The sequence below is a fragment of the Bolinopsis microptera genome, chromosome 1, assembly GCF_026151205.1.
Source record: "Bolinopsis microptera isolate Bmic1 chromosome 1, MBARI_Bmic_1.0, whole genome shotgun sequence".
Taxonomy (NCBI): domain Eukaryota; kingdom Metazoa; phylum Ctenophora; class Tentaculata; order Lobata; family Bolinopsidae; genus Bolinopsis; species Bolinopsis microptera.
In genome coordinates, this window is record NC_087072.1 from 10,295,585 (window position 1) to 10,308,306 (window position 12,722).

Genomic DNA, 12,722 nt, shown 5'->3' on the forward strand with positions numbered 1-12,722 from the left:
TTTGTCCGTTTGTATCCGTTTATGTCCGTTTTTGTCCGCTTTCTGAGGAAGAGGATGCGGATGGGGAGACGGAGGACTGAGAAGGAACTGTACATGCGATGACTGAGGAGGAGGAGTTTGAGGAGGACTGAGGAGGAGGGAAGGAGGTTGAGGAGGACTGTGAAGAGAAGGACTGAGGAGGAAGAGTTAGGAGGAGGACTGAGGAGGAAGAGTTAGAAGGGGGAATGAGGAGGAAGAGTTAGGAGGAGGGGGACCGAGGAGGAAGAGTTAGGAGGAGGGAGACTGAGGAGGAAGAGTTAGGAGGAGGGAGAATGAGGAGGAAGAGTTAGGAGGAGGGAGACTGAGGAGGAAGAGTTAGGAGGAGGGGGACTGAGGAGGAAGACTTAGGAGGAGGAGGCCTGTAAAAATGTCCGCTTTCTGAGGAGGAGGATGCGGATGGGGAGACGGAGGACTGAGAAGGAACTGTACAATGTACATGCGATGACTGAGGAGGACTGAGGAGGGAAGGATGACTGAGGAAGAGGACTGAGGAAGAGGAGGACTGAGGATAAGGTGGAAGAGGGTGAGGAGGACGGAGGAAGAGGAGGACTGAGGAAGAGGAGGTCTGAGGAGGTCTTGCGAAACAAACTTAACCCGACCCTTGGAAATCATGACATTTGAACTCCCTCAGCTTCGCTTTCTTGATCGAAAGCTGATGCTAAAATCCCCCCCCCCCCCCCCTCCTGAAGAAGAGGAGGTCTGAGGAGGATGATAAGGAGGAGGATGTCAGGATGAGGAAGAGGATGAGTAGGAACACTGAGAAGGATGAGAAGGAGGATGAACCATCTAAATGTCATTTCCGTAACAGTTTTTGTTCACTCCGGACTGCGGAGGAGGATGATTGAAGAGGAGGAGGAGGAGGTTGAGGAGGACTGAGAAGGAGAAGGACTGAGGAGGAGAAGGACTGAGGAGGAGAAGGACTGAGGAGGAGGAGGAGGTGTAGGAGGACTGAGGAGGAGGAGGAGGAGGAGGAGGAGGAGGAGGAGGAGGAGGATAAGGAGGTGGAAGACTTGGGAGGAGGAAGAGGACCAAGGAGGAGAAGGAGCAGTGTGGTTGACTATTTCGTAATCACCTCATGGGCAAGAGATCATTGCTTTGTGAAATTAGTATGAATTTATCTTGAGCCGTCCTGCAGGACATGCAAACTTTGCTGGAGTATAGTTTTGCGAAACAAACTTAACCCGACCCTTGGAAATCATGACATTTGAACTCCCTCAGCTTCGCTTTCTTGATCGAAAGCTGATGCTAAATCCCCCCCCCCCCCTCCTGAAGAAGAGGAGGTCTGAGGAGGATGATAAGGAGGAGGATGTCAGGATGAGGAAGAGGATGAGTAGGAACACTGAGAAGGATGAGAAGGAGGATGAACCATCTAAATGTTATTTCTGTAACAGTTTTTGTTCGCTCCGAACAAATCATGAACATTTGAACTCTCTCAGCTCCGCTTTCTTGATCGAATGCTGATGCTAAAATCCCCAAAATTAGTTTTTCCCCCGTTCAGCAACAGAGTTTCTGCCGATCTTATGTCGATCGTTCCGAAGAGGGTTGTGCTGACCTCAGTTGCTGCCTCCGAATCTGCTTCCTCCGATTCTAACATATTATAAGTATCATCAGTGCAAGTGGGACAGTCCACTTCATCATTCTCACACTCAGTCAACTCTGCAGGGTCATTTATATCCTCCTCTCATTCAATCGGATGATGTTTACATCTTCAAATATTTGCAGGAAAGGTAACTTGAACTTCTTACCATCGTCCACGACAGCCTTGGTACCTCGTTCCATGGCTTTCTTCAAGCTATCTATTTTGATGTCACTTGAACTCAAATTGTGGACCTCCTTCGTATCATTCTTCCATGTCTCGTGTGGTAGTGGAACTTCTTCCCTGAAAATACTGCGTCCACGGGAATGGGCATAGGCTGTCATGTCATCTGCAAGAGCGAGCTCTGAGCGAAGATTTCTTTTCTCGCAGCCGTATGCTAAAGTTATGGCATCGAGATTTGTGCGGCGACCAGCAAAGATACCAGTTCGAATCCAAGCAAAGAGTTGTTCATTAGCATCAGATCCTAGTAGGTATGTTGTTACTTTTGCAGAAAAAGGAGATAGAGAATGAGTCCATCGCAAGTACATTTCAGATCTTTAAACGTCTGCCAAGTTATAAACTGACAACTATCAGTTATATTAGATTTCCAGAGAACAAAAAAAGACTTGCAGTACCAAGCCTTTTCTACTCTCTGCTCTGGACTAAAATCCTTGTCTAAGAAAGCCTCAGCTAGAAAATGGATACTCTTCAGAAAAAGTCCTGTGGCTGAATATCCTTCTCTCAAAAAATACTAGTATAAGCAGGACAGATCCAGAACAAGTGAAGGATCTTGACGGTCAGTCAGATTCAAAGCACTGAGAGAAGTATAGGCAAGCATATAGGGGTTGTCCTTGATGAAATTATAGATGAGTGGTTACATCAAATATGGAACCTAATTCAGGTATTTAATGACATGTATGATTACTGGAAGCTTTCTGGAATCCAATAGATAAAACATGTAATGGATAAGAAATCACACAAATTTCTATACATTTTTTGTAGATAAATGTAGATATTTGTAGATTATTGTCAATGGATAATTCACGAAAAAAGTGGATGACATTCTACAAATATCTACAAATATCCACTTGGCCCCCCCCCCCTACATAACAGTTACATAACTGTTACATAACATTACATAACTGTCAAGATCTTTGGTTTATTTTACGGTATAATTAGAGAAGTAATTAGCATAATTATTGCGACTGAAAATAGTGCCCCTCCTTCACTCCCAGTAACTTTAACAATCATAACTTAAACAATAATGTGATAATATACGTATGTAACCATGTACATTTTAATAATCATAAAGTATACACGATATTGAAAAAGACATCATCTAAACTACAATATTTATCAGCATTTATCAGCTCAAACACATCGTTTATAACAAAGAGTTGGTCGGATATTGACTATCAAGCTCTTCGATAATTTCGCAGGTAGGTTGAGAGTCAGGAGAAAACCGGTATGTTAGTGAAAAAGTCTCGTTCACTCCGTCACCAATGATAGAGAAAGTTTCTTCATCGTGTTCAATTTCTACAGCATCTCCTGGTTGATACATGTAATTGTATCTTATCACTGCGGTTGGTAGAGTTGAGAGTGAAGCTGCTGGCTTGTGGACCACCCCTTCTTTCAGTCCCTCCATGAATACCCAGGGATTAACCCCAGTAAGTTTCTCGTAAAGAGCTGGACCGAACGCAGATATTCTGGGGTTAATTTCCATAACCAAGAAATCTCCTTCCACTGCAAAGAATTCTATGTCGATGATTTGGTTATTGCATCCTGTCTTTCTCTTTAACTCGCTGATGACTTCTACGAAACGACTTTTTAACTTCAGATTGTCGTGAAAAACACTCGGGAAACCAAGGTAGTGAAACTTAGTTGGGTTATCTGAAAAGTACATGTTATCGTATGTCATGAAGATTCCAATTTCTTCCCCACACACATAGCCATCTACACTTATCCTCTGGTAGCGATCATCAATGTACTTCTCCACCACATAGTCTTCTCCTATGTCCGGCAGCGTTTCACCATGCTTTGTAATCACCACATTTCTGGAACGTGTGCCGCAAACCGGCTTTGCAATTAACTTTTCATTCTGATCAAAAGGCCAGTCAACACGATTGTTGGCGCAGATTGTGAAGGGGACCCCTTGCGTGGACTTGAGGGATGACCGTGCTTTGTATTTGTTGGTGACAAACTGGTCGAGTTCCGGGGAGAAACTGACATCTTCCTTGTTTATGAGTTCGCCCAACATTGTGTATGAAGTGTCACAAGCAGCGAAATATTGGTTTGTTCCTGTATCTAGCGGTCCAATAACCGAACCCGTGTGTAAGTACTCAGCGTTCCAAGAGGGCGGAATACTCCGACGTACTGAGACATAAGAATGGCAGGTTACCAGATACTTCATTGATAGCTATGAAAAGAGGTTTTAGAATTCGAATAAAATGACCTAAAAAACTTTCCTTAATTTACTTTCCTTGCCGAGGTTTACTTCCTTAATAGCCAAAGTTCAAGGGCTAAGGAGAAAAATCCTATGGTCATTATATATACGAAAAGGTCAGAAGCATACACCAGAAAACTGGAATTATGGTACTAAAAAAACATTATAAACATTATAGAGTGACCTATCGGTTCTGTACTGTGCTAGCAGTGCCTTGTGCAGTTATTTCACGAGGCGCATTTTACAGCTTCAGTGAATGTTAGCAATCTGAAGCGGCTCTATAAGAGGGATAGCTGAACTCTCATTGGCTCAACATTCCAACATATGTCACCAAAAATATACGTATTATCTACAATATAAACCCTTACACTACATAATGCTGCAAAGAAAAGAGTCCCCGACAGTCTCTCTGCGTCTAAATAATATTATTCACGTGACACATATGCCGGTCACGCGATAAGATCTTAAACTAATATCATCCAAATAGTTGAATAGGGTACAACTAAACATGTCAATCTGTAGAGTAAACAAAAGAGGTATTAAGCCTAATAAAGGAAGAAAGTGAGGTGGAAACAGCTTGCTAACCATGTGTAATGAGGTTAAGAACAAAAGGTCGATAAAAACACAGGAAGAAGAACTTGTAGTCTAAAATGACGTGAACGCAGATTATCGGATGATGAGAGGGTTTCACAATAATCGAACTCAGAATAGAATTTTCCCGGAATCTTACCTGCTTATCAAGAGAGAATACCGGTTAAGCACTGCTTAACCGGTATTTTCCCCATAATTTACTAGTGCTGAATCACCATGTGGTATGAGGAGTAAACCAGGACTGAAGTGGAATAACGTGATTAATCTCTCAATCTGTAGAGTAAACAAAAGAGGTATTAAGCCTAATAAAGGAAGAAAGTGAGGTGGAAACAGCTTGCTAACCATGTGTAATGAGGTTAAGAACAAAAGGTCGATAAAAACACAGGAAGAAGAACTTGTAGTCTAAAATGACGTGAACGCAGATTATCGGATGATGAGAGGGTTTCACAATAATCGAACTCAGAATAGAATTTTCCCGGAATCTTACCTGCTTATCAAGAGAGAATACCGGTTAAGCACTGCTTAACCGGTATTTTCCCCATAATTTACTAGTGCTGAATCACCATGAGGTATGAGGAGTAAACCAGGACTAAAGTGGAATAACGTGATTAATCTCTCATTACGGAAAGCATATCATCCATATTATACGGTATTTTCCCCATAATTTACTAGTGCTAAATCACCATGTGGTATCTTACTATAGATAAAGCGAGACGATATATATATGTGTATATATCCGTGCCATTTTACTGACACCACGGCATCAACTTTAACGCGACTTTCCGCAAAAACCGTAAAACATATACAACTGAAACTTTTTTGACTGGGTCAAATGCTTTAATGGCCTTCAAATCAGCATGAAAAAATAAAAAATTGGCCAAGGAATAATAATTTTAGTGCCCAAAATTTGGACTCTCAAGTGGTGTCAAAAACGCGAATTAAATAGGTAATAATTATTTTAGTCTCTCGAGTCTTGACACCACTTTAGGGTTAGACGGGTTCCTGCTAGTAAGGACTAAACCAGGACTGAAGTGGAATAACGTGATTAACCTCTCATTACGGAAAGCATATTATCCATATTATACGGGTAAACCCCCCCTTAAACGTCACATGTTTTTTGGGCCCAGATTGCCGAGTTAGGGCTAAATTTACAGGGTTCTGAAGTGTCTAGGAATAATATTTAAACCTTTTTCTAGCCTGCCAGGAAGATTTGGAAATTTGAAAATAAAATCAGGTACAATTTTTTTGACGTTGAAATGGAGTTCGTTTTAAAACACCACCCCTAAAATGTCATTTTTATATGTGTGATAATTACAAAATGTACAGGAGGCCTGATTTATCTTTTGTCACTAGTACTATTTGTTTTGTCTTATTAAAACATTAAGCTACTTGAAAACATACACTCACTAAAGGAAATACCTCAAAACCGTAATCACCCCCTAAAATGTCACGTGCACCACCCCTAAAACGTCAGCTAAAACAGGTTGTGTAGCACTCAGAATGTTGCTCAATTATTAATTTTAACCACTTCTGGGACTAATGTAACCTATTTCTGAGAGGTGTCGACCAGAATTTCTCTCTCTGTTGAAAAAAAATGGTGGAATTTAGTCAATTTACTTTTTGTGACATTTTGGGGACTTTTTTTGAATACCCAGAACTTACAGCAAAACAGTAACTCAGTCAACAAAATTTACACCTGTAGTTAGATTATCTAGTTATAAACTAACAATTGGCACAAAAGAAATGGATTCAATGTGATTTTAACCTTGTGCAAATTGTATGTTTTAATTGCATTTTTTGGGATTTTTAACATCATCCTGCATCTTGGCAATTTTAGTGACCTGTAGCTGTAGTTAACTAAACCAACCCAGTAATCGATCTGACCTTCTCTATAGACTAATTTCGACTGTTTTTAGCAAAATTGAATGTTAAATAAAATGGAGACTTTTTCTATGGAGAAAATGGAAAAACCTCTCCATTTATGCCATTTTATGCCATGAATTTTGATCATTGAATTACGTATGTGGCAGCTTACTTGGACACTCTAACATGTTTATTTTTGCATACCAGGCTACTCAAAGCTCATACCAAGCTACTAGAGTACTAGAGCTCATACCAGGCTACATGAGACTCATACCAGGCTAATAGAGGCCAAGATCAATTCGACTATTTTGCAATTCAAATTCCACTCAATTTCACTCTGATAGTGATACAATTTAAAAATCGATCGGATCCGGTTATAGTAAGTAGTTAAGTAGGTGCTTGGCCGAATGTTCTGAAAATTAATGTCCTGAAAATTAATGAAATTTCTGACTAAAGTCAGAAATTTCATTAATTTTCAGGACAAATTCTCGAGGGCTAGGTCCCGAAAAATATTTTCGGCTCATAATAATCAGATTTACTAGTGCTCAATCACCATGTGGTATAAGGACTAAACCAGGACTGAAGTGGAATAACGTGATTAACCTCTCATTACGGAAAGCATATTATCCATATTATACGGGTAAACCCCCCCCTCCCTAAAACGTCACATGTTTTTTGGGCCCAGATTGCCGAGTTAGGGCTAAATTTACAGGGTTCTGAAGTGTCTAGGAATAATATTTAAACCTTTTTCTAGCCTGCCAGGAAGATTTGGAAATTTGAAAATAAAATCAGGTACAATTTTTTTGACGTTGAAATGGAGTTCGTTTTAAAACACCACCCCTAAAATGTCATTTCTATATGTGTGATAATTACAAAATGTACAGGAGGCCTGATTTATCTTTTGTCACTAGTACTATTTGTTTTGTCTTATTAAAACATTAAGCTACTTGAAAACATTCACTCACTAAAGGAAATACCTCAAAACCGTAATCACCCCCTAAAATGTCACGTGCACCACCCCTAAAACGTCAGCTAAAACAGGTTGTGTAGCACTCAGAATGTTGCTCAATTATTAATTTTAACCACTTCTGGGACTAATATAACCTATTTCTGAGAGGTGTCGACCAGAATTTCTCTCTCTGTTGAAAAAAATGGTGGAATTTAGTCAATTTACTTTTTGTGACATTTTGGGGACTTTTTTTGAATACCCAGAACTTACAGCAAAACAGTAACTCAGTCAACAAAATTTACACCTGTAGTTAGATTATCTAGTTATAAACTAACAATTGGCACAAAAGAAATGGATTCAATGTGATTTTAACCTTGTGCAAATTGTATGTTTTAATTGCATTTTTTGGGATTTTTAACATCATCCTGCATCTTGGCAATTTTAGTGACCTGTAGCTGTAGTTAACTAAACCAACCCAGTAATCGATCTGACCTTCTCTATAGACTAATTTCGACTGTTTTTAGCAAAATTGAATGTTAAATAAAATGGAGACTTTTTCTATGGAGAAAATGGAAAAACCTCTCCATTTATGCCATTTTATGCCATGAATTTTGATCATTGAATTACGTATGTGGCAGCTTACTTGGACACTCTAACATGTTTATTTTCGCATACCAGGCTACTCAAAGCTCATACCAAGCTACTAGAGTACTAGAGCTCATACCAGGCTACATGAGACTAATACCAGGCTAATAGAGGCCAAGGATCAATTCGACTATTTTGCAATTCAAATTCCACTCAATTTCACTCTGATAGTGATACAATTTAAAAATCGATCGGATCCGGTTATAGTAAGTAGTTAAGTAGGTGCTTGGCCGGATGTTAGTCAGGAATTTCATTAATTTTCAGGAAAAAATTCTCGAGGGCTAGGTCCCGAAAAATATTTTCGGCTCATAATAATTATGAACACTGGAGAAAAGTGGTTTCCAGGAAAATTTTTTACTTAGAAAACCTCTGAAGGCAGAGCTCCCGCTTCCGAGCTCGCACTGCAAAGGGGAGGCCTGCCTTCCGGGATCATATTACAAGAGGGAACCCTCGAGTCCAAAATCGTATATCGAAGGGTAGTTCCGGATAGAAAACATGAAAACTTTTAAATCTCGGAAATATTTTTACAGGATTGATTTTAGCTTGGAAAGGCAAAACGTTTAGTACCAAAATTATGATATTTGAAAAACAAATTATTTTACAATTTTAACAAAATTTATACCTTGTGTTCGAGCTGGAAAATTGTTGAAGGTCGAAATACGATAAAACGGCAAAAATTTTTGGTGTTCGAAATGATATTTAGATTCTAGATAAATATTGTATTGAAAATATTTCTTCCTTGAAGGTCAGAATTTGGTAACAAATTGGGTTTTTTTCATTTTTAAGTTTTTATATGGCATAAAATGACTTTTTCTATTATGGAGAAAATGGAAAAACCCTTGAGTAATTCTCCATTTATGCCATTTTATGCCATTGTTGCCCCCCCCCCCCCCCCCCCCCCCCCAACGACGTTCCTGGGCTTAAATACAAAAATTCGAGTGACCGCGACAAAAAAGAGTGTGGCCAAAAACGCCCCTATTGCATTTATTACAAAAATGCAATAGTGGCCAAATGTTTTAAGCATCATCTAGAGAGGTGATAACCATCGAGAAATCACTTTTAACACGAAAAGCTAACGAGATGACCTTTTAGAACGGTTGGCATCTGACTAATATCAAGAGGAATTCATTTGAATGTTTACGATTTACTTATACTTGCATCCAATTTTTAGATTATTGAGCAATCGAACGCTCAAATAGGGCTTAATTAATATACATAATGTAAACAATCAAAACCCCGATTTACTGCAACCCCCGATTTTCTGCGGCTTTTTCCTCTCACCCAAACACCGCAGTAAATCGGGGTATTACTGTCGTAAGACAGGAGATCTGATCTGGGATACTCCAGTGAAAGATAATTCACAAGATATTATGTAAGACAGCCTAGGAGCCTAGGGGGAGGGGTTTACAAAGGTTACGCTTGTGTAATTGCTACACAATAGCTATACTATGGGTAAAATATGTTCAGATCTGTGGTTCAATAGCAAGTTTAAGATGTATTCCCTTAGCTCCTTAGACACACCCTAAAGTTCGACTTTGTCGGGTGAAAGAACATCCATTTAGATAAATGTTCCAATATATTTATCCAGTCGTTAAACAGTTCATAGAACACTTCATGTTTAAACTGTTAGAGCTTTCGCTGACGTTGAGGTGGAAAAAACAAGCCAATATCGAGTTTTGTAGCCACAATCGCCCCGGAATAAAGCAGTAAAGGATCACAAGATAGTTAAGTGTCATCAAACAAATGATACGACGTATTCCAGGGTGATCTGCTGAAGACTCAACTAGTTTCGGCCTTTGAGGGCCATCCACAGGAGTGTCACCTAGCAGAAGTCAAAAATTTAATAAACTGATATATCAGAAGAATATGTCATATTAGTAAACATACGGTTAATTAATCTGAAAATCCATAGTAAAGTTACAAACTCATGGGGCAGAAAAAAACACAAAGTGTAAACTCAGTGCACAAAAGTGGGAGCTAGGAAGCGGAAAATAAAGCCGTACACCCAGTGAAAGAACGTGAGGTGTACGGCTATATTTTCCGCTTGTTTAAACTTCCTCACTTGCATCTTTCTACGCAGAGTAAAACTTTATCTTCACACCACGTTTCATACTGATTCATAAATTACTCCTTTGTCGGACTTGAATTTTGAGGAATGAATGTTACCAAGGTCCAAGGACATTTAATTCTATCAAATTTTACGGCCAATCCCAGCTTTCCTCGTAGCCAAGTGACACCAAGCTCAGTAAGTTTACCGATTCAAAACGATACTCGAAACTTCTGGGGTTTTAATTTATCGTCATGTATCATGAAGACCACCTACTTCACTAACTAATGAACATATATTAACTTGATGAAAAATGGACAGAACTAAACAAAAAAAATAGATTCTAAGCTTTGGAAAATTAGGAAGACATACTGCAACCCAGGAATCGACTATGAGGCTACCATCGCTCAATAAATGGTTTGGAATAGACGTCACATATTTTTCATTTAATAACTGACTAAAGCAACCAGGGAATAAATTCAAATTTCGCATGATTACATCGTTCATTTTATACTATTAGGATGTACAGAATATATATCACTCAGTTTTAACATTCCAGTACATTGTGCAAAGTTTTGTGATAAATTTAAAATTTGAAAGTACATAATATGTAGGACACGCATGGTTTGATATTAAGTAAAATACAATTTTTAAGTAAAATACAATTTTTATTTTCCACAGAAGAATCAATACATATTGAATTATAAATATCCGATAATTAAATTATTAGATATTATAAGAGTGAAAAAAACACTATAAAACTTCTGGGCAGACGTTTGTCACACGATTCCCGCCGCAATTGAATGAAGGGTTGTCATGCCCAGTGTTTCCGTAAAATTTGAGTACAATTACCACTATTTTGATATCGATCAAAATTACCAAATATTCTAGCACAATTGTAACTGCAGCTTTACAGAACTTCTAATTGCTTAATAAATACCATTGCACTTTGCAGGTACCACCCGTATTTACTCTCAGAATTGAGTTAGATAATTTTCGATACTAGATTGGGGACGGGTTCTATAAACAAACAAACAAGATGATATAACACACATAACTTCGGCATGCGCAGGGATTATATTTCAATTTTTCCCGCAACACGCCCGCCCGGCTGATTATTCTAACCCGGAGGTGTTTATAACTGCTTTAACTCCATGCTCAAATGATACTGAACGATAAAGGAATACAAACCTCGACATTGTTGTACTCTGCAGCTTCATGAATTAACTGATGCCCTGAAAACAAATTTTTTTCATAAATCAGAGTATCCCAAAGTCTTTCATTAAAACCAGTTTAGCGCAATGTATTCGCAATGCTTGATATTAAAAACAGTCGCACTTGGAAAAAGACTACAGCTAAGGAGAACATGAAAAATGTTTCTCACACAATATAATGATAAACACTGCACACCTGGTACATGACAACTGACAACTCACCCTTGAATGACTGTTGAAATGAATCCGGTTTATTCAGTAGTATGTGAAGAGCTTCATCCTGAAATTAATAACAGTTATTACATGTGGCGTACACAGTACACACGATTGAATGTGGTGCTGGTATGAGCTTGAAGATATGGAACTGTGACGGACAATAGGAAACTATGTCATTAGTTATGATTTAATAAATAGTTAATTAACTTACTCTGGTTCCATTTCGACATATGTTCTGTAACTCAGATACGCTTCGGGCCCAGGAAAAAGTCATTCATGCTCGAACACGAAGCTAAACCACATAACTGGTTGTTAGATTTGACATAATAGCAATTACAATTCTAGCAGTTTGTTGAAATAACATTTTGTTAGACAGTTGATATAACACTTTTAAGATTTAATAATGAAATTAAAAACAGCAGCTGACAGCTGTGTGCATTATACTACATAAGATTATCTCGAATAGAGCTTTACATTCGAACAGTAGTGCAATTTGGACTATCCAGCTTTTCTACTGTCATGAAACTTGTCACTTTATGTGAAATACGTGCTCCAACAACTGAAAAGCCATCGACTGAACCTGTTTAAACTGCCCAGATAGGCAGTTTTGCTTGCATTAATGCAGTTAATAAGATGTTTAAGGTTGTCAGGTTTGGACTATTGAGTCAATAAAGCATTTATGCGATACTTTTTGTCAACTTATAATTTCAAAAATAAAACTCAGGAAATCAAATAATATTCAAATAAATAGCATGAAATCAAAGGAACCAATAATAGTGACACATAGAACTCCAGATATGCAAACAGAACTTAGCAAAACTTTACATAAATCTATATAATATAAAAATAAATACCTAGATCACGAAACATATATATAATAATGTTAAAACCTCCACATTTTTAGACCAAGCTTATAACAAAACGACACGGTTAGAACTGACACAAAAAGTTCAAGATTTATTATTGGTTCTAGTCCAAGACTTACAAGACTTCTAGTACTATACTACTCTAAAATAAGAAATACAAATTTCATCAAAAATAGGGTTCTTATTTTGATGATATTTTTTATATATTTTATATTCAAAAATTAGAACTTACATAATACATACATATCTTCTGATAAATGTCAATTAAATCAC

General features: G+C 38.2%; 3 protein-coding genes across 5 annotated transcripts in view; 1 reads left to right on the plus strand and 2 right to left on the minus strand.

Moving 5' to 3' along the window:
• Positions 1 to 8,699, minus strand: part of LOC134812285 (uncharacterized) — a 59,171-nt gene extending 50,472 nt beyond the window's left edge. For both annotated transcript variants that reach the window (XM_063819661.1, XM_063819669.1), the window contains exon 1: positions 8,696 to 8,699. The gene's annotated coding sequence lies outside the window, so the exon portion shown is untranslated. The remainder of the gene's footprint in view (positions 1 to 8,695) is intronic.
• Positions 1 to 11,890, minus strand: part of LOC134812237 (leucine-rich repeat serine/threonine-protein kinase 2-like) — a 50,175-nt gene extending 38,285 nt beyond the window's left edge. The window contains exons 1-3 of one of the 2 annotated variants that reach the window (XM_063819507.1): positions 11,795 to 11,890; positions 11,590 to 11,647; positions 11,345 to 11,388 (exon numbers count right to left, since the gene is read on the minus strand). In XM_063819507.1, coding sequence (XP_063675577.1) covers positions 11,345 to 11,388; positions 11,590 to 11,647; positions 11,795 to 11,857 — 165 coding nt within the window. In that variant the 5' untranslated portion in view covers positions 11,858 to 11,890. The remainder of the gene's footprint in view (positions 1 to 11,344; positions 11,389 to 11,589; positions 11,648 to 11,794) is intronic. The other variant, XM_063819516.1, reaches the window with a different exon arrangement.
• LOC134812265 (uncharacterized) overlaps positions 1 to 12,722 on the plus strand; it is a 72,781-nt gene that overhangs the window by 27,671 nt on the left and 32,388 nt on the right. The window lies entirely within an intron of this gene.